General features: G+C 40.7%; 1 protein-coding gene across 3 annotated transcripts in view; it reads left to right on the top strand.

Moving 5' to 3' along the window:
* Positions 1-22,738, top strand: part of DIP2C (disco interacting protein 2 homolog C) — a 311,260-nt gene that overhangs the window by 253,566 nt on the left and 34,956 nt on the right. For all 3 annotated transcript variants that reach the window (XM_058021234.1, XM_058021225.1, XM_058021242.1), the window contains 7 exons: positions 1,949-2,072; positions 3,637-3,758; positions 6,814-6,925; positions 7,012-7,121; positions 9,898-10,028; positions 18,726-18,894; positions 19,821-19,991. In XM_058021234.1, coding sequence (XP_057877217.1) covers positions 1,949-2,072; positions 3,637-3,758; positions 6,814-6,925; positions 7,012-7,121; positions 9,898-10,028; positions 18,726-18,894; positions 19,821-19,991 — 939 coding nt within the window. The remainder of the gene's footprint in view (positions 1-1,948; positions 2,073-3,636; positions 3,759-6,813; positions 6,926-7,011; positions 7,122-9,897; positions 10,029-18,725; positions 18,895-19,820; positions 19,992-22,738) is intronic.

Raw genomic sequence — 22,738 nt, 5'->3', positions numbered from 1 at the left:
ATGAAGGATTGCAACACCTTTACATTTTAGGATAGCTCATTAAAGGCCCAAAGGGAGTAGTTGCCTGATGTTTCCAAGTGATTCTTGTCCAACAACAGGATTCTCCTTCCCTACACTTCATATAAACAGTGACTTCCCACTGGCTCACAGGCAGCAAGTGCCAAAAGTCTTAAATGTAAACAAGCTTTGCACAAATTCACTTCATTTACAGCAATTCCCTGTCTGCTGGTAGGAACTATACTTCTGTGTGGGGGGATACAAAGGGTCCTTCTTCTCAGAACCATGGCAACAGGCAATTTCTGGAAAGAAGAAGTGAAGACTTTAAGTACAGGTGAAATGGAAAACTCCTGGCAGGTCTGCAGTGGCAGGACAGCCAGACCTCACGTTGCTTTGGCACTCTCAGGGCTGGACAGATGGAAATCATCTCTGGTCCAGCATCCACAGAGTTGCATATGCCTTTAGAGGAAGCCTTCCTAGTGAAACAATCTCCACATTGATCAGAAGACTGATTAAAACTGTCTGAAGTGCAGTTCAGTAAATGTGGTTGCTGAGGATGATGGAGAGGAATGCTGAGCCCTTTGTCCATTTTATTTCCAGCTGGGCTGTGCTCTTTGCTGGCAGTTTGTGATGAAGCCTGTGAATGCCAGGTGATGCTGGTAACGTGGCACTGCTTGCAGTGCTTGTCCTTTGGCAACTGCTCCCTCCTCTCTGAGGCCTGGGGAGCAAGCACTGCAGTGGTGTGGGGTGGTGGTGGATGGAAACCACCCCAGAACAAATACTTAATATTCCTTGCCTTGTTCAAATGGAGTGAAAAGAACATTTCCTTCTAACAGTGGACCTTCTTGCTTTCTCTCTTAAGGAGGATAGTGATGCAATACTTTTTTATTGTATTATATTGCATTTTTGGTGCACTGTTCTATTTTAGCATGTGTTTATGTGTTCTTCTTTAGTATATATGAACTAATATATATATACATGTGTGTGTGTGAGTGAGTGAACTTAGTGCTTGTGATAGGTGCCAGGTGTGTCACAGCTGTGCTGGAGACTGAACTCCTCTTTTTCCACAGAACAAGAACACAAGCCAAGATGCAGCCCTTCCCATACTGTCCCTTTCTCCCAGCTCAGACCTGGCCTGACCAGCTCTGGGTGCAGCCAGTCTGTCCTTTACACTTGTTTTTAGTCTTCTGAGGTGTCTACCTGCAGTGGTAGTGAATTTTGTGATACAGATATATATATTTTTCTAAATGGGTACTTGTGTATGTGCATATATGCACACATATATATATATGTAGGAAGTGCAAGAAATGTAACACTCATTCAATTTAAAACACTGTGACTGTTTGATGATTTTGGGTTTGCACTATTTGAAATTCTTCAAAAATGCCAAGCTCATGCTGACCAGAGTTATTCAAATTTAACAAATGGCCTTTCTTCTCTCTTTCATTTATATGCAATATAAGTGCTTATCTTTTGTTCCAGACTAATTTTTTTTCCCATCACAAAGTAGTGTTTTCTCCTGCATCTTTTGTCTTTAAAGTATTTCTGCTGGGCCATTTGGCTCCACTCCAGCATGCAGACAACAAAATGCAATTTTCAGAATTGCTCTCCACAGATGCTCCAGTTTGCTACAGAGAGCATGAAGGCACTTGCCTGGCTGCAGCAGGAATGCTGCCTGTGCAGCAAGGGAAGTACAGGATATCAGCACACTGCTGTACTGCCTTGGTGGGGGCAGAAGGCACAGAGAGAGGAACAGAGAACATTCCTCTACTTTAGAAACATTTACTCCTTCCAACTACAGTTTGGCCTAAGGCTGAATGTTTCATATTTTAAGTTCATTGCATGGCATATTGTGGCTGCCCCTCATCCCACAACTTCTAAGGTGAAGAGGAAAATAGAGTTTCAGCAGATCATGTTATCTCCTATGACATTTATCTTTCTTCCCGTGCAGGGAACAATAGCCAACTCACTGACATGTGTCCAGCTGCACAAACGAGCTGAGAAGATAGCTGTCATGCTGATGGAGAGGGGACATTTACAGGATGGAGACCATGTGGCTTTGGTTTACCCACCAGGTAAAGAATTGCTGTGGCAGCACCTTGGGACTCCTGCAAGTTCATCAGCTGCTGCAGCAGGGCTGTTACTGTGTGCACCATGTGAACTGTCAAATACAAGATGTTTGCCTTGTGCACATTCCTCTGAATTTAGTCAAATCTAGTCAAAAGAATCTCTATCCATACAAACCTATTTTATTTCTTTGGGTTCAGATTAAGACTAACCTCTGTTTTTAAAACCTGTCTCTTAAGAGCGGTCAAATTTAATTCCAGCTTTTTTTTTTTTAAATTTACTGGATGCAGACTATTTTATGAGCATGCAGTTCCATCTGCTAAGTGTTCTTAGGTTCACCTGTTCCATTCCCACTTGCTGCATTTCATGAGGGTAAAGCAACAACAACCAGGAAGTAATACATAGGTTTTTTTAGAGTAGAAATTGATAAGTAGCAAATGATCAAGAAATACAAAATTGTCATTACAATTTTCTCTATAGACTCTTAATCTAGATAGCTCTCTTGGTTTTGATTTTCATCCTTTGGCATCAAGACTTTTAAGTTTGTGTTAACTGGTAACACATTTGACATTTGCTTGAAATTATTTCTGATCTAGTGCTACTCTTTCATCTTTAACATTTCTTGTGTGTTAGCAAAATAAACAGTCTGATTTAAGGTCTGTAATGTGATCTTTGGTTTGTAAGGACTGCAAGACACTGGTTATATCTATGTAGTTATAGGAGCAGTTTTGCAATGGTTAATATGGGAAAACCTTTTCCATAAAAGAAGACTAATACTTCAAACTTAAATGTTTGTTTTCTGTATTTCACTTCCCATGAATGAAGCATTTTATTGAAGGAACAATAACCTACCAGTACTGCAGATTCTTTTCCACTGAAAGAATAAACCAGCCCCCAATGTAATCTTATCACAGCCTGTGTACAGGACCAGGGAGGTGACAGACAGCAGTGTTCAAGGGATCTTTGAACTGTTGTCTATTCAACCTCCTTAGGTAGCCTGGAGGGGGCTGTCCATTGTCCATCTCCCGCTCTCAATATTTATATGGCACAGCACTAAATTTTATGTTAGAAGCAGGACTTCAAAATCATTACTTCCTTTTTTTACTGCAAAATTTCAGGTAGATAAGTATGTGAGGTTAAAAATGGCAAGAGAAAGACAGTGTTTTATGGGACCTCCGGATGTTCTTGCTGCAGCTGATAGGACCAAGCATTATCCTACGCATTCCTTTTGCTGGGACATCCCTCTTCTTGTACACTCTATAAATGTACACTTAGGAAGATAATTAATCTGTAGAAATCACACTTTTAACAGGCTATTTCCTGAACAACAAACTGGAGTTCTCCTAAATCAGCTATCTGGCTGCAGTTTTGTGTGTCACCTGTGGTTTTTCACGCTCAGAACGGTGCAGTTGAGAGCAACCACTGAAGCTGAGCAAACACTGACAAAGGGCTGAAAAAAATCCGTTAAAGGGCTTAGTCACTCATTTAACCTTCTGGGTGCAGTTCCAAGTATTATTTATGCTGACACAGGAGTGTGTGATGAAGCTGTTTGGTTTTTTTGTTCCCGTGCAGGGATCGACCTGATCGCGGCGTTTTACGGGTGCCTGTACGCGGGCTGCGTGCCCATCACGGTGCGGCCGCCGCACCCCCAGAACATCGCCACCACCCTGCCCACCGTCAAGATGATCGTGGAGGTGAGCACACACCCCAGAGTGCATGAGGAGGTGAAATGGGTGTGTCTGGTGAAAGATTTGTGTCTTTAGGAGCAGTAACCTGAGTGAGGGGTGGCTGGGTTGAAGAGTTGTATTCCTTCCCAGGACTCCGGACTTCAGTGTGCTGCAAAATCACTGCTGCAATACCCAACCGGCTCACTTGAGCTGTCTCATTTTGCCCCAGCTGTGTGACTCCTTTCAATAAATATATTTTAAATGCTTCTTTATATTTTTATATTAATATATAAATATTTATATAGCTATAAATATATATATAACTCCACCGTCAAGATGATCGTGCAGGTGAGCACACACCCCGGAGTGCATGCAGAGATGAAATGGGTGTGTCTGGTGAAAGATTTGTGTCTTTAGGATTTGTGTCTGAGGGAGGGGTGGCTGAGTTGAAGAGTTGTGTTCCTTCCAGGGCTCTGGTCTTCAGTGTGCTGCAAAGTCAACGCTGCTTGGCAATACACAACCTGCTCACCTGAGCTGTCACATTTTGCCCCAGCTGTGTGACTCCTTTCAATAAATATGTTTTAAATGCTTCTTTATATTTATATTTTATATAAATATATAAATATTTATATAGCTATGAATATATATAACTGTGGTAGGATTCCTCACCTGCAGAGCCACACAGACTCTTGAGAAAAACCTAAGTGGGAAGTGCACTCTATAAATGTACATTTAGGAAGATAATGTCACCGATGGCATGCTCACCTCTGAATAGCCAACTGTTCTCCTTTTAAAACAATTTCAAAGTTTTGTTGTAAAGATGTTGGTCAGTATTTTGTTTCATCCAGGAAAGTGTTGCTCAGACTTTTTCATTCAGTGCTTTCTTTTGCTGTTTTGGCTTTATCTAACAATGTTTTAACGTTTGTTACACATAAATAACTACAATGTACTTCCTACTGAGGGAAGTAGAAATATTTGAAATTAGATAGCCCTTTACACTGGGCAGTTTCTAATTTACTGTTTGGAATTCTGAAGAAACCAGTTTAAACAAATGTGTTTTTACCATTGATAATTAATTTTTATATTTTCAATTAACAAGTAGTAGAGATAGTTGTAATTTTTGACTTTCCTTATGGCATCAGATGCCACAGAGTATCAGAAGAGGTATGAAAATTTGTTATATTATTTTCAGGATTCTTGTTATTGAATATTTTGGCATTCTGTGTTTTTAAACATCAATTGTTAACGCACAGAGGTGAAGTAAAATATGTTTTTTTCTTTTGAAGTTTAATAGCTAAACTAGATGTTTGATTTCATGATAAAAAACTGACAGATCTAAGCTTGCTTGTATTCATTGTCCCTTTGATAGACTATCTTCAGATAAAATGTTGACATTTATTGGCCATATTAATGCCAGTCAGACTTATAAACCTCTCAGCTTTGTTTTACACAAGAATTTCTCTCAATTTTGAGATTAATGGTTTTGTAGAAATTAAAATGTTGCAGCTGTCTTTTCATTGCCAATGCAGTCACACAAATTCCCTGATGTGATGGGGTCAATGCCTGCTCTAACATGCTGTATGTCTGCACAGCACCTTTTGAAGTCAGTCAGAATGACTTCTGAGTAAAATTTGGCCTGCATAATTGTGTTTTGTGATGAGCTGGTAGTTGTAAAATATAACTGAATTGAGCCCCATCTTGAGCAGTTCCTAACCTGTAGCTAAGCTGTGTTCTTCCTCCTTCCCACTGTCCCTGTGTGTTTACCTCTGATGTGGAATTCTCCAGGCATGGATATTCTGCATTTTAATGAAACTTCTGATCATCCCAATTATGTAATTCCTGAGGGGGCTGGGAATCACCAGCTCTTGAAATTCCTTTTGTTTATGGTTTAGTGTCCCAAATCAAGATTTTCATGGATTAAGATTAGTGATGTAAGAATTAATTTGCCTTGCCATGACAATGAAAATGGATTAAAGGGTGCTGCAGTGGCTTTGTTTGTATTCACTTTTAGCTTGAAGTATTTAAACAGCCTATACAGGTCAGTCATGGGATTAGAGTGTCAAGAGATTAGCGTTTGATTCAGTGATGTTTGCTCCAAATTTCAAAATGTCCAAATTTCTGGTGTTCTAAAGATTGACTTCCATGAGATCACTGTCAGTAGAAGATGTTCTGCTCTGCTCAGTAGTAAAATTAGTGTACATATGATTACTGATTTTATTAGTTTAAACACAGGAAATTTGGTGTGCCATGAAATGTTTCATTTTCCTTAAAGAAAAAAATACACTCAGCAGCATTTGCACAAATTTTGAAAGTTTGGGGAAAAGAAAAATAATGTTGCCTTTCCAGTTTTTCCTGTGTTTTATCTTCAGCGATTTCAGTGCTCTTATGCATGTTTGTCTGAATTCCTTAAGCATATTAATTTTTATTAATAAGAAGTATTCTTTTTAAGAAAGAAATATTCTTGTACTTGATACCTATGAACTTTTAAGGATAGCAAACCTAAAAGGAGAATTCAGCATCTATCATTTAAAGTTTGGTGCAGATGGAATTTGCTGTAAATTTCTGTTCTAGAACTACTTTTGCCAATATCAGAAGAGCTCCCAGTGGTTTATCAACAGCACAGGAATTGGAAATACATGGCTAACATAGAATTGACTTAAGATAGTAAAATTATTAATATAAAATGTCAGACTAGATTTTGGTTTGTCTGAAAATATTGTTTATGAACCAAGATACATTATTGTCACATAGGAAATTTTTTGGACACAGTCTTCTTTACTGGCACTTTGGGGTGAGAGCTGATGCAATGTGTTGGAAAGGTCACATTCTCACTGTTAAGATGACTTTAATTTCATTACAATGCTCTTCTCAAAGTGCAGTTTTCATGTAAGTTCTAAAACTCACATGACTTTGTCTTTTTTGTGAGCTGCATTTTTGAGCATCTTCTCACCTGCCAGTCACAAAACGTGAAGTTGATATACCAGTGTCCTGTTCTGGCAGAAAATAAGTCACAGTCTTGCCATTTTCATGGGGGAGTTAATTAGTATCCCATTGTGGTTTTATTTATTTCTTGAATTTCCAGGTGAGCCGCTCTGCCTGCTTAATGACCACGCAATTAATCTGTAAATTGTTACGGTCGCGGGAGGCGGCGGCAGCCGTGGACATCAGGACATGGCCTCCAGTGCTGGACACAGGTGAGTGCTGGGCCAGGGGAGCTCTGTCCCTTGTGTCCCTGGGCTGGGCAGTGACACACACACGTTTCTGTCTCTGTCTCCACCAGATGATTTGCCAAAGAAGCGGCCTGCACAGATCTACAAACCTTCTAACCCTGAAACACTTGCTTACCTTGACTTCAGTGTCTCCACCACTGGCATGCTGGCAGGGGTAAAGGTAGGGACTTCTGCTCAAAGCTGCCCTATTTGCCATCCTGCCTGGCTGGCACGTGGTTGTTCCTAATTTGTGATTCCTCATGATTTTTGGAAGCAGGAATTGAAGTACTTCCTCCCATGCAGACATTGTTTGAATCCATCGACATTAAATTAGTTCTTCTCTACTTGATACAGGACTGTGTGTGGTGGGTTAGCCCCACTCCTCCTCCTCAGGCTAAAACTTTCATTCCATTACTCCTGTGCATAGACCACTAGTTTGTCTGCCTGAAGCATTTTTCAGCTTAGGCATCTGTTATTTCCATTTTATGAGGGAAATGAGACTGTCATCCTTTTCCTGCTTGTTCCAGTGCCCATTCATTGCTCCCTTCTTATTGCAACTCAGCTACTGGCCACTGGTTTTCAATGTTCCCTTCTTCTTGGAATTAAGGGACCTAATGATTTCTTTGATATATTCACCCAGTATAGTACTACATTAAGCTGCAAAAATTAATTGATAGATTTGTTTGCTAAGATGAGCCATTTTGAGCTCTTGCCTATTTCTGCCATTTTCTCCAATTTTGGCTCTAGCCACAATTCATCAATCTGTTTTACCTAACTTATGTATCCCACTACTGGTTTCACCAAGACACACTAAAATCACTCTGTTATTCTTACCTGTTCCTTCCTTACTCCTATTTGTTGCATATCCACGGGCTATGATTACATTAGCAATCTCTGCTGATGTATCACACTTGGAGCCTGTGCTGAATTCCTCACACTCCTTAGTACCATCCATCTATTTGCAGAAATTGTCAAATTTATAAACAAAGAAAACATAACTTTCCCAGTTTTTGGATGAAGGGATGGAAGCAGAGAGCTGTTGAAGTGACCAGCCTGAGGCTGACTGATGGTTAAATGGTTGACCTGGCTGATGGTCACATATTGGAACTCCTGCAGCATTTATTCCATGTAACTTTGAATAGCTACAATGCCTACAGATGTGGAGTAGTCATTGGGCTCCTCAGTGGCCAACAGAGAGAGGCAGGGACTTTTAGGGTGTCATTTATCTGACTTATCTAAAACATCTATTTTTTTAAAGGTATGAATGTCACATAAGTCTTCATTTCCTCTAGAGAAAGCCTCAAATGATTGTTTCAGATGCAGTCATCTGTATTAAATCAGGTCTGAATTACACTTCATCAGACTTGCAGAAATGGCTACTAACTATGCAAAGTGAGTATTTGGGAAACTTCAAAGATAGTCAAAGGCAGGACTAGTCAATGAGCCTTTCTTAGTGTGGCTAGAGGGAAATACAGATAAATCTATCGAGGAATTCTTGATCAGCTTCTAATATCTGGGTCACAGAGCCTGCAGGTCACTGATTCAGCAGGTTTATGTAAACAGTTACCATCTACTACATCATCACTAGTGATTAATTAATTATAAAATGATCAAAAGAGGCCACAAGGCTTATATTCCTAATGCAGTGGTACTAAATTAAAAGAAATGGCTAAATAACTCCTGTGGCTCCTCAAAGTTGATAAATGTTTTGTAATCACTTTGAAAGTAGTAGATTCCTCTTGCATTTACTCTCAACATTTTTAATTGCTTACATGCAGTATGGTGTAAAAATTCACAGAACAGCAGGTCTGTATCAGTTATGTTCAGTTTAATCCCATGTGAAAAAGTGGTTTTGATTCAACTGGAGTAGAATTAATTTTCAGGCTGCAGATGATCACCACACAGACACCCGTTCAGAGCTGGTCCTTTTGCATCACTTGGACCACATCCAGCCTCAGTTATGGCTGTCATTGGAATGGAGAAAAAGTCACTTCTGGAGGTTTATTCCCCTATTTATTTTAAGATCAAATAAATTTTACCTTCCAAGTGCCTGTTTTCCTCCATTGACTCTCAGGGAGCACTATATAAAGCAACCAGCTCTCTATGTGGCAGAGATCAAAGGTTTGGCAAGTTAACTCCTATCCACACTGTATTTCTAACACTGGTGTCTTTCTTGTTACAAATAGAGAAGACAAACATTAAAAGATATTTTCCTGTTTCCACTGTCATGAGAACCTGTAAGTCAGGATGGGTGAGTGTGGAAAGCATCATAAAACTAGGGAAAAAATCAGAATCATTTCCTTTGGATCAGGTTTTTCATTTCTACTTTCTGCTTGTATTATCTTTGAAAGCTTCCTTACCAAGAATTTAAGAGCCTGTTTCTCAACCAGGAGCTGGATAACATGCAGATATTTTACAGATATTTATTTACAGAAATTTTACCAAGTTTCTTGGGGATTTTTATTGCTGAATGTTTAGCTCCTTAGTACTGCTTTGCTGGCAAAATCCTTTCAATTTAAAAAGTGCTTTGGCATTTTTTTATTTACTTTGTTAAGAAATACCTACTTTAAAATATGTTACTGATGATCAACGAAGTGTTTCATTCAGTCACTCATTCCTTTATTCTTCCAGAAAGTGTAGCATGTTATCATTAGCTTTGCTTACAACTTGGAGCACATCTTTAAACCACTCACAGCTTTCTTCCTAAATCACTTCAAACGTACCATTCATTCTGTCTGCTCTCCCCTTTCACAATTATGTGGATGCCCTCTTGAAGGAAAATTATGTTTTCTAAGATATAAATTACCTGTGTGCATAAAGCCAATTACATTGAGCATAAAGTCAATATTTATTTGGTGTTTTTATCTTGTAATTGATGTGAGCACTTGATGCAGTCTGGGAGTGAGCCTTCCAATGACACAGTTGATCATTTTAATTGCTTTGCTGTTGTGTTTCAGATGTCTCATGCAGCCACTAGTGCCTTTTGTCGTTCTATCAAGCTGCAGTGTGAGCTTTATCCCTCCCGGGAAGTGGCCATCTGCTTGGACCCCTACTGTGGACTTGGGTTTGTCCTCTGGTGCCTCTGCAGGTGAGGCTTCTCCTCCTCAGCCTTTTCTGAAACAGGTTTTCACTGTGTGTGGCACAGCAGAAAGGATGGTGTGAGTGATGGAGGGATGGGAGGAGCAGGCAGTGCCTGTGGGACGGCCACAGCAGCTGGAATTGCTGGGAGCTGTGTGGAAGCTGCAGTGTGGAGGATGTGGTTTGTTTGGGCAGGGCATGGCTGGAGGTGTTTGGGCTGGGAAATGCATCAGAGCATCAGCAGGGCTGCTCATGGAGCTCCTGCTGCTTTACTGCCTTCCCTGCAGAGCCTGGACTGATTTAGTTTAGTGCTTTACCAATGTTACCTTAAGGAAGGGGTTTCCTCATGTCCTCTTTTTCATTCTCTAATCTGAAAGCAGGAGGAGATATCAGGGGACTCTGTCATTTGTGGGACTTTAGGGATGTGATTTTTGCAGACACAGAAGTGTTTTCTTGCAGAAGTGTGTTTTCTTGCATGTACTCATATGGCAGTAGAGAAGTTAACAGAAAACAAAACATTTCTAGTGAAATGTGAATCAGCTTCTTGGATTAATAAATTTGGAAATATAACATTTCTGTCAATCTCTATACCCAAGGGAGGTTACAGTTCAGCACTGAAAGCAGGTCTATTGATTTTTTTTTTAAGTTAGCTGGGTTGATACGTAGGGAAAGGAAAAGAACTGTGGGAGTGTTAATGGAGCCCATTTTGATGAAGGCATCTCAGAGTCACAGTGGTCTGACATCTTTGCTCTCTCCACAGAAAGTTCTTTGGTGTTAGCAGTACTGCTATTTTTATTTGCTAAAATGAAGATAATCCACAGTATTAAAATACTTTGGATAAACTTTGTACCAATTTACTAAATACCTGAAGGAAATATTATTTGATAGCAACTGCAACAATTTCTTTTCAGCAATTATTGCTTTTTTAAAAGTAGGCTATTGGCACCTTTTATTGCCCTTTTAAAATATTTGTTATTATATATTAAATAGGCTAAAGATTAACAGTATTATCTTATTCATTCTTGATCCGTTTTTCTTGATTTAAGCCGTACTTGCCTAATACTGTTTTGGATTTTACATAGGGATTAGAGTTGCCTTTGTTTTGAAAAACTTCTGGGTTTTCAGTGTTTTACTTACCCAACATAAAAGTAAAGCTATTGAGGCTGCAAAAAACCCCTTCAGAAATATTGATATTTTAATTAAATCATTCTGCTTTAATTTTTTAAATGTTGCTTTTTTAAAGTCAGTTGACTATTTCTGATAAAGACTTGAGTGTTCCAGCATGTGCTGATGTGTTAGGCCAGGGAAGGTCTGGGCAGCACCATAGGAGAGTTCAGCTGTGGAATGTATCATTGTATAAGATAGTGCTGGAATCCAGGAATAACTTCTGTGCAACATCATGGTAGAGCCATAAAACAGATAAATGTTGACCTGTCCAAAACACAAATAATTTGTGATGCCCAAGACTCTCCTGAATGCAAATTTTTTTTCTTCCAGAACCATTTCTCCAGCAAATAAGCATTTGCTGCCCTTAGGTCCTTCCCAATACTGATAGCACCCAGCCTTTCAGAAGGAGGAGGTTGTTTATGACTGGCAAGTGAATTAAGGCAGCAAGCCTCTGGGAGAAAGCAATCAGAGTCCGCGCTCATTTGTAGCTTACAGAAGGAATAGAAAATTTTATATACCATTTTCAAAGAAGAGAAAGGAGACAAGGGATTTGAGGGAGCTGAGATCAGGGCAGCAGCACTCGAGTCTTATGAACCTTCACATCAATCTCTTCTTTGCCACTGATCCCCTGTTCCTATTAAATCAGAAAAACTTCAGGCTGCAAGAATTGCGATTGTCATTTGGAGAAAGCTGGCATCAGATACAGCCTAATTAATTCCACTTACAAATCTAATTTCCATTTCATTACTATTTTAGAAATGAGTATTATTCGATGTGATAGGAAAAAATACATCCTGGAGTTTATAAGGCTCTTACTCCTCATAATTTAAAATTTTGTGACTTTGCCTTTTTACTCTTTGAGGTTCAGCAGAACTGGATCCTGCCCAACATTTCAACCCAGTTTTCTAACTCAGAAACTTCTACTCCAAACTTATGACTGTCTGTCACCACTTCCACTTACTAAATTAATATTTCTAATGGCATATGGAAATGAAGTTTGATCTTCAATTTTTTATAAGTTTGGGGCTTTTGAGAATTAAATAGGAACTCTTTGTTTTAGGAGCCCAGCAGGAAGCAAGAGCAACCTCCTGTGCTGGGTTCAGTTAAAAGTACATTTAAATTCCTTTATTAACTAGACCAAAGCAGGCATTGACTAAGAAATTGAAAGAAAAACTAACCTTTTATCCCCATTGTAGGTGCTTAGATGTTGTGCTGGCCTGCTCCACTGTGGTGCCCCAGAATGCCCCATTCTGTGAGGTCAAAGCTACTTAGGAAAGCTGCTGGAGCATGGAGCCAGCCCTTTGGTAAGTTTGAATATATTGCATAGTTTTGCAAAGTTTTTTATTTTTTTAAAATTTATTATTTTATGGCCTAAAGGTTATAAAATAATAAAGAAAAGAAACCTTGCAAAGCAGAGCAATACATTAAAAAGAACTGTTCCCTCTAAACTGGCTGCATGCTCCAGCAGGGTTTCCTTGGAATCTTTGTCATTGAACAGCAAGTCCTGGGTGTGGCAGCAGACATCAGCCCCATGTGAGTTCTCAAACCCCTAACTTCCTAATTTTAACGAGTTCTTACTCATGATTCAATAAAAGAATACATTATCTTTGTGTTTTTCTCTTTTATAATCTCATTTATCTATTCTGAGAAGGTGATCCTAGTATTCTGACTTGCATTGCATTACATTTTAAAATGTATTACGTTCTTGAAAAGGAAAAAAAAATTCCTCAAATATAAAATATTGAACTCTAAATCCTGTTGTTAAGAAATGCTTCCTGAAATTAAGATGTCCCTGTCTTAATGCTTGTCACTGTGGAGCAGAATCCAGCATTCTGCAGTTCATTAGTGAAGATTCACTTAACTGATAGTTAATTTGCTGAGTAATGCAATAGAATCATTTCCCCCCTATTTTAGCCCAGCTAAGCCAACTCAAATTGCAGTTCTACTTTTACTGCTGGGAGACAGAATTGTCCTTGCTCAAATTCAAATTAAGTACATTAATAATTCTTAATAAACTTTATATATATTCTCAGGAGCTGAGCCTTTCAGTTGTAAGTCAGTGAGACTCAGACTGGACCAGAGGAACAGAATTTTCTGGTCCACAGCAGCCATGCAATAAATAACATGACTCCTAGGAAATGGTACAGGGAAGGCTCTCCATGGAAGGTACTTCCTCCCATCCTGCTCCTCTGCCTCTGTTCCATAGCATGAGGCCAAAATCCACAGTGGTGCTGCCAGCTGGCTGCTGCTACAGAAAGACTGCAAGGTTTCTTAGCAACCAGACAGGTGGAACTGTGCAGGAAGTGAGCAAGGGATAACAACACTGACAGGAGAACTGCATTTTAGGGAAGTTTATTGTGTTAGGAATCACTGGTTGTTGTTAGGGTTTTTAGGCTAACTTGAAGATAACTGGCAGGCATGAGCATTTCACCCAATTTCCAGCTCATATGCAGCAAATTAAAGGCAAGACTGCATAAAGAAGGCTAAATGCCACATCAGAGCTGGGTAACTCTGACATGGGAAGTGAAGGATATGAACACAAACATCTGTCATGCACTCTGCAAAGTGCATAACTGGCACAGGAGCAGTGTGAAGGTGTGTGGTGTGCCCACACACTGCTGTGTGCCAGTTTCCTGGAGAGCCTGTAGCCAGTGGCAATTTGTGGAAGAGGCAATTTGCTTTCCTTCCACATGACATCAGTACTGTTAAACCTGCCTCAAGCCTGGAAAGTTCAAGGGCAGCTGAATGCCCTGAGTCACCTTGATATGTGAGTTCTGAGGTGAGTTGGCAGACTTACTCCATCACCTTTGGAGAAATGCCCTTACATGGGGTATGAGTGAGGCAGGAGAGATGGTGATAAGGAACCAGAATGATGCTAAAGGCTGAGCAATGGCCTTTTGCTGTCTCTGGCACTGATGGATTATCTGCTTACCATGTGCAGTCATGCTCTTAGAGCACTGTGTGCCTGCTGTCGTCTTTGGACTCTGCAGGTGGTGTGAAGGCCTTTACTTTTTCTCCCAAAGCCCTTGTTTTTAGTTCATGTTGGATCTCCAGGACTGAAGATTTAATTTTGGCCCAAGTCCTTTGAAGCCTAAGAGAGATACATTCCCAAACACTGTCCTCTATAGCCCGTGCTCTCCTTCCTACAAGCTTGGTCCAGGTGATTGTGAAGACTCTTCTACTAAGTCTACCAAGACTCTTCTACCAAGACAGGTATGGGAACACCCAGTTCCATACCTGTCCCTCATCACCAAGTGCCAGATATCATCTGTAGAAATGCAGAAACCAGATGCAAACACTTACAGGATTCAGCAGCACCCAGCTGCCTCCTCCCCTGAAGGGGGAAGCAGCTCATGTCACCCAACAAGGACACAGGAGGAAGGGCAGTGATGGGTCAGTGACTGCCAGAATGCAATTGCAGATTGCACTTGCCATTGTCAGCATTTATTGACCTGCTGAAATGTTTGGGACTATAATAAAACCTCAGCTTTTACTGCTGACCTGCCTCATCACAATATGGGCTAAAGCTCCAACTCAGTGGAACAGTTCAGTGCCAAGAGGTCCTTCCAGGAATCTCCGTTTGCTGCCGGAGCAGCCCAGCCAGTGCTGTGATCAGATGGTGCTGTTGTATCAAATACATCCTGGTGCTTCACCTGGAGTGTTCCTGTCCTTGGGCAGCCCTTGCTTAGTGCAGGCAGACAGGGCTCTTCACTTACTGCCAAAGTCCAAGGCTTTGTCCACCACATGAATATTTTTTCCCCTGGGTTGCTCTGCAGTCCCCTAAAGGAAGACAGCATTTCTACAAGGTGATCTCACACCTCAGCCACCCCTGCATTTCACTCTGCATCTGCATCCCAAAGTCATTGTGACAAAAGACATTGTGATCCAGGGTTGCTCTACATGTGTCTGCTCCTGTTGTTAAGACCTGTATCGGGAGATGGATACTTCTGTGACAATCTTGATACAGTTCTTTCCCAGTATTTGCATAAGCAAAATCTTGCGCTAGTCCATTGTATCATGTATTGTTGCAGCCTCAGAAAGGGGAATTTAAGTTCAACAGTTTATATTTAAACTCCCAAGTTTTTCCTGATATCCCATTCATCCCCCTGCTGCCAGTGTTCACCATTATTTTGTTGGTTCCTGTATGAGAATAGCCAAGCTGACAGCTTAACCATCTTACCTATCATTGTTTCAAGGTGAGATGGAATTACCTCACCTTGTTCAGTGCCTCTGTTTCAAGATTAACTCTACCAAATCTAGAATTCCATACCTGGATGAACCCACCAAACTTCTCTGCCGTTCCTAGAATTACATGGAGGCAGCATTGACAGAACTTTCTGTAGGTTTGGAACCATGTCAAGCTTCATCCAGCACCTCCAAAGCAGCCTTGCACAACTGCAGCTTGTTTAGGCACATGGTCCTCTGTGTGGTGTTTGGCATTCATGCTGAGCATGACCCTCTTACACCTCACAGTGGTTTGAACCCACTAGAATGGTATGAAATGTTTCAACCAGCTGTACAAGGGTATTTTTTCCTCAGCTTTTTCTCTACCAAAACAGGGGTGATAGACAGCTTCTCAAAGGAATATAAAGCTGTGAATTTTCAGGGATGTGTAGCATTTTGTGGCTTGGACTGTAACACAAATTCTGTGCAATGTTTCAGAGATTGATTCAGGGAGCTGAGCCAAATTATGGCCAACGTTGTGGTGACCAGGTGCTGCATAAAGCACTTCAGCTGTGGAACTGGTACATTCACCCCACAATTATGCCTTTGCAGTTCTTCTTGTAGCTCCACCAACTGCTCTTGCAAATCAGAGGATGTGCATGGATTATTAAACCACAGCTCAGCAGGCAGGGCCTGTGCTGGGTGTGAAGTTTGCAGGCATGGTATCAGCTGGCTGTAGGTTTGTGTATTGCAGTCAGGAGCAGCACATGTCAGGCTCTCCAGCACAGAAAGTTTTCTTCCCAATAGATATTTCCTTCTGCTGTGCAGTTTGATCCTGAACTCCACAGTATTTTTGAGGCATTAGAAAACTCAGAAAACATACTAGCAACATCTTAATTAGTTTCATTCTAATTGGAGTGATTTTTTTAGTCTAAGCCTGATTATAAGAGTATTTGTTTCCCTCAGTCTGAAGAAGATGGGTTATTTTGCATCCAGATCCTCATGCTTTTCTACAGGACTGTTGGTGGGAGCAAAACCACTTTCTTTGTAAGTTGATCAAGACAGGTAGACAGTTCACCCTCACACATTAGTGTTGCTGAGGGGGAAAAATTTATTTGTCTTTGGTGTAAATTCTGCTATTCTGAATGATTTCCTGGTAAAATACATTTAGAATCAGTTTCCTGTTTCCTACCAAAGCAATGCAGCTTTTTTCTCCAATATTGCTGTGAAGTTTGTGCGAACACTTTTCAGTACAGGGATAAAGCTTGTTCTTTTGGTTTGGTTTTGATTTTGGTGTGTCTGCCCAGTTGAATAAGTGATACCTAAGGGATCTTAATGTGGTTGTGAGTAATAGTTCTCCCATATTTGACACACTGGCATCATGTTTATTATTGTGCAGATAATTTTTTCACCTGCTACTGGTTGTATCAATTAGAGAAGTTCACAGTCAGAGGGAAGGGTTTGAAGGTGAATGTCTGTATATACTCTGTATATACTGTATATATATATGGGCTCCAAACTGTATATTTATACCAGTTGACCAATTGGAGCCCGTCCCAGGTTTTTACTTGAGTGGTTACAGCTTCCTGTTTGTAAGAATTATGTATTTGCCAGACAGATTGCACACCTTGATTGTTTGTGGAGCCCTAAGCAGCCTTTTGGTCTTACTTCTCTGAAAAACTTAATAGAATTTGCTAAGAATGAAAGAGTGAGGTAATATTTATAGTAAAAATCAGTACTACTCCCTGGCTGGTTTGATCTTACACTTGAGCTCAGGGCATTCCCCTTTCAGGCATGGGTAATGCTGCCAAAATCTCTTTTCACATGTTTATGCAGCACATGCTCAAGGTTCAGTGATGCTTTATTGTGATTCCATGAAAGGGTAATGGTTCATTTGCCCACCCTGTGCTGTGTCCACCATGTCAGCCCCACCCCAGAACACATCACTCCCTGGTGAGCCCCTGCTCATCAATCACCCAGAGTGGCATCAGTGGGGACAAGCAGTCAAAGATAAATTTCTCCTCTGTGATAAATGAAATTGCTTGAACTATAGTTCATGCATATTCCATGACATCCTCAGGCTCATACTCCAGCAGAGACCTAAACAATTTGGATTATTAACTGCTGTTGTGGCTGGACTTGTTCACCTCTTTTGCCTTTATTGTACCAAGTAGAGACATCCAGGTCACACAAAGCTCGTTCTACATGGCACAGCTTTTGAAAGCACTCTCCTCTGGGTTTGGGGGAAGTGGGGGCACTCACCCACTAAGGAGGGAAGTGTGTGTGTGTGTGTGTGTGTGTGTGTGTGTGTGTGTGTGCAGCCCATCTGCAAGGATTGCAAAGCTGCCTGATGTCCAGTGTTACCGAGATGCTCATGTTCCTGAAAATAAAGTTCCATTTCATGTCTTACCTCAGACACTTGGATTTGGAAACATTGCCTTTACTTTACCAAGCTGGCATTTCAAGTTTTCAAGTCACAAATGAAATTCTTTTAGGCATCATAAATCTTGGGGGTTTTTATGGTCCTTTCTCAGAACTTCTATGATTTGGAGGCTTTATGCTGTCACCATTCCGATTTGAAATATCTCCAGATCACAAATTGAGATGTGAGAGGAGTGTAAAATTGATGGTAAATGTTCCTATGTGAGATGAGTAAACAACACAGAACCCATGGGAAATAAAGTCATCAAATTGGGAATATCTTTCCCTTGGGGAGATTCTTAGGTACCAGAGAAATTAGCTCTGACATAATTTTTCCCTCAGGGACCCTGATAAGCGTATTTTTGCAATATTTATGCTCAGTGGGTATCCAGTATACAAGAGATGTAGTATATTTGAGTTTCAAAAGTTCATAAAACTTTCACAGAATAAATTTGAAACTACAAGGGATGTTAAATTAGGGCCGAATTTACTCCCTTGAATATTATTGCAGACCTCTTGCTTGCTTTAGCAGGAGGCAGGTTGCTTCCATATTAAGTAATAAAGTACTCTTCTAGTCAAGGTCTCTTAAAATGCTAATTACTCAATCCAAAGTATTCGTCAGCAACACTTAATTTTTAAAAATATTATTACACTGCTTATTTGCACCATTAATAGCTGAGCTATTTTGATCTTTTTGGTACAGTCCTAAGAGCAAAGTCCACTGGAACTTTGAGTGAATTCGTAGTTTCGGAGCACATTCTGCCTGCAGTACTCATAGACTCTGGAAGAACAGCAGAAAACCAGAGTTAAACATTACGTTAAACTTCTGGAGCTGTGGAGCACTGTAAGGCTTTACATGATCCAGCCAGTGCTGTGCTAAACTGTGTATTCACCTACATGGTTTGTCTGTGGACACGGGTGTTTAGTGTGTGTTAATGGATCTTGTGTCTTGCAGCGTTTATTCAGGACACCAGTCTATCCTGATTCCTCCCTCAGAGCTGGAGACCAACCCTGCCCTGTGGCTTCTTGCCGTGAGTCAGTACAAAGTGAGGGACACTTTTTGTTCCTATTCAGTCATGGAGCTCTGTACTAAGGGACTCGGTTCGCAAACAGAGTCGCTGAAGGTGAGTGTTCCTGCTGCCCTGCTGCCTGCCCATGGGCTTTGGGAGCCTTCAACACTCTGCTGAGTGTCTGCTGGGAGGAGAAAATCATCAAAGGGCACTGGCAGCTTCCACAGAACCCACGTTTCCTTGCCAGAGGCTGTGTATCAATACTAGTCATTCTTCAGATCACAGGGCTGTTAAACATCAAGGAAAGGCTTTTATTTACCTAAGCTTTCTGATGTGTGTTGCAGCCTCTGTTGATAGGCAAGTGTTAGAAAACAGAGGTGTAAATGTCCAAGAGGCTGAAGGAGTATTACATTATATAGTGTGTTTTATGAATACCCTGGTTATATGAAGTACTAGTTTGGTTTTGACCTCTATAGTTAAATAATCACATGCTTAAAAGTACTGTGTTGTTTTAACTGGATGATCCTTGTTGTATGGAGAGGAGGGTACATCTTCCTTCCCCCCACTAAAATTAAAAGCCAGGTAGCCAGTTAAATATCTGAAATCATCTGGAATTTCCCATGTGCTACTGAAATAAATTTATCTTGATATGCTGATACTTATGATGACTCCAACCTTTACCATCCTCTCTTAATAATTTCCTAATCAGTTTTTCCAAGTCTAGACATTGCTTCCTGTTTTCTGTTATTCACTGTCGTCTGAATTAATTTGGGGAAATAGCATTCCCTCCTTTCAGAATTAGCATGCCCATCATTTCCTATGTGCTAATGCTGAGATGACAAGCAAGTGTGTGCTTCTCCAGCTATTAGAGTGTCATCTGGCCATCCGGCCTCCAGGAAAAATGGAAACTGTGATGATACCTTAGCCTCTGTTCTGCTGTTCCTCTGGAATCATATTACCTGCATAATGCACTTAAGAACTTCTGTTTTGCATTAAACCTGCCCATTTGTGGCCTTTGTTACATTTTGATTTCTTTTTAGGCAAGGGGACTGGACCTCTCACGTGTACGGACGTGTGTGGTAGTGGCAGAAGAACGACCTCGGATAGCTCTTACTCAGTCATTTTCAAAGTTATTCAAAGACCTGGGCCTCCATCCTCGGGCTGTCAGCACATCACTTGGCTGTAGAGTTAACCTGGCAATATGTTTGCAGGTAAGATTTTTCACTCCTTGAGCTCAAAGTTGTTTTAAGGAAATGGTTTTCAGTGAGAAGCTTTCATTGTATTTCCTTTGGCTGTTTGGTCATAGACATGCTAAGAAAATGCATGTAGTACTTAATGTTCTTGCATACACAGGTAGTAAATTTCTGTTACTTTGTCAACAATTCATCCCTCTCATGTTGCAATCATAGCATTTATTCTGCCCATGAGAAAAGCAATTGAGAAAAGCACTGACAGTGACAGAACTTGTACTCCAGTAGGTAATCATGTCATGTAAGTGACAGTTTCCAAGTGTTTACTTCAGTGTGTTACAAAATGGATTCCTTCTGTTCATAAAATACTTCCAACCATTACTTGTTTAACTAGACAGATATTTTCTGCACGCAAGGAAAATTATTTTGCTGTATCTCTCCTGTTTTGATCCTCTAATCAGAAGCAAAGTCCCAAGGATACTACAGGATGTAACATGCATTCTCCAGGAATCTTTACTGAGTCATGATTTTAATAACTGATGGAGCACTGTAGCTGTCTGGTCTGAATTTCTGAATAGCATCTAGTTTGTTCAACCAGTGATAACTGCACCAAGCAAATTGTTTTAGGTTGTTTTAGACTGTAGTATTTTATCTTTGAGGACTTCATATGGTGAAAGTTAACTTGCCTTTTTTTTAGGGTGTTTCATTCTTAATTAATTTTGCCTTATTTCCAGTTTAAATTCATCCAGACATTTTTTATTCTAGAATAAGAATCTCATTTCTGTCATGCATCTAATACACATCTTAATTTTGATAAATAGATAAAGAATCTTAATACATGCTCTCCTGATCTCTGTATCATTTTTGTGACTCTTGATCTCTTTCTGTCCTTCAAATCTGGTTTCAGAGTTGCACATATTATTCCTGTAATAATACCATAGGTGTCCTACTCAGGTGTAATATGTTTTCAAATTTAATAAACTTTTGAAGGCTAAAAGAATCATCTTTCTGCATTGGCAGCTGCTCTGGCTGGGAAGTTCCATATCCATTTGGTGATGTGCCATGTCTCTAACCTCTTCAAAGTCACTGTGTCCTCAGTAGGACTTGCCTGTACTCTGTGTGTCCATCCTGCATTTCCAGCCTGGCAGCTGCCTCTGGTTTATGTGAAGGATTTCTCATGAAGGTGCCATGGGTGCTTCAGTGTGGAAGTCAGAGCAAATCTTCTCAGTGACACTGCAAATAAGAACCTGCTATTCCTTTTCTGATTGTAAATGTGAATATTTTTTAATCCAAAAAACTGACAATTTGAGGTTATGGGTTCAGCACAGAGCAGTGTGTCTGTGCCTGCTTTAGCCCCTTGCCCTTTTCAGTGTTGTGAGGATATGAATACAGGAGGTGTGCCACAGCTCCAGCACTGCTTGCTTTCTGTCTGACTGCAGCAGAGGATCCCTACAGCCTGAGGTGTCTTCAATTATTACTGTCAAGCATTTGACAAGGCAAAGCAGAGCAGGGTTAAAAGTCATTCTGTTGCCCAGAGCTGGAGTTGTTTGGTTTGCCATTCTGTAATTGCTACCATAAATATTCTCCAGGAATAAAAAAGTTTTAGAAAGGAAGGGAATCAGGGAAGAGATGACATACCTCAGTTGGAAACAGATCAGGATGGGGCCTGTCAGCTCCCCCAGCAGCTGTGGGGGAGCTGCTTCTGAAAGACAACTCAACTCCTTTGGCCTCTGGTCCTTGGGGAGACCAGACATGAAGGATGCTTTAGATTAAAAGGGCAAATTTTTAGCTGCAGAAGTTTTCTTGCCACTAATAAAAATCCCCATTTTAGATGTGCACCAATCTCTGGATGGTTCATAGTTGTTGCTTCACTTATAAGTCCTTTATTCAGGACAAATGATAAAATCAGGGGATAACACTGAGGAGCAGTAAGCCAGGTGCAAAATCAAAGTGTGGCCTCTTGGAAGTACCCCTGTGCTTGTTCTGCCTGGGATTTAATGTTTTTCACAGCAGTCTGTGTTCAATTTGTGGCTGAACAGTGTTGGGAGCACACCTGTGGCTTGTGCTGACCAGTCCTGCAGAGCATCAGGGCTGTCCCCATTTCTCTCTGTGTCCCCTGCCCCATCACCCCACTGCCCTCAGCAAGCAGCCTGGAGGAGAAAGAAGCTGGGAAGGGACACAGCCAGGAAAGCTGTCCCCAGCTGATATCCCATAATGTCATGCTCAGCATTAAAGGAAAAGGGTGGTTGGTCTTCCAAAGCAGCTCAGAGACTGGCTGGGCATCATTCTGCTCAAAGGGAGTGATGAGTGATTGCTTTTGCATCACTTGGGTTTTCCTCTTTCCTTCTCTCCTTAAACTGTCTTCATCTTTCATCTTGACCTGTGGATTTTCTCACTTTTGCTCTTCCTTTGCTTTCCCTGTCCCACAGGGAGCTGGGTGAGTGCTGAGCTGCTGACTGGGTCAGCCCACTGCAGACATGCAGGGAAGTGGCTACACTCAGAGAAGCTGGAAGGCTTAATCAGCATGGAGTTAGGCTGGATTATGACTTGATTGTATATCTGCCTTCTGATTGTGTTAACCCCTTAGCTGAAGATTGCTTCTTAGATGGTTCTTTACAGAAATTCTTGAAAGAGTCATTGAATCAAACTGTAAAAGTGGCTAAATCTCTGAAGGAATATTGGCAATAATAGTGCCTATGGATTTAGGAACAGCACAGAATGAGAGCCTTGAGTGAGATGGTTAAACAGCCTGGCTGATTGTATAGTTT

Source organism: Melospiza georgiana, chromosome 1 (assembly GCF_028018845.1).
Source record: "Melospiza georgiana isolate bMelGeo1 chromosome 1, bMelGeo1.pri, whole genome shotgun sequence".
Classification (NCBI taxonomy): Eukaryota; Metazoa; Chordata; class Aves; order Passeriformes; family Passerellidae; genus Melospiza; species Melospiza georgiana.
Note: the sequence above shows the minus strand (reverse complement) of the source record. Positions and strands in the feature narration are given on the sequence as shown.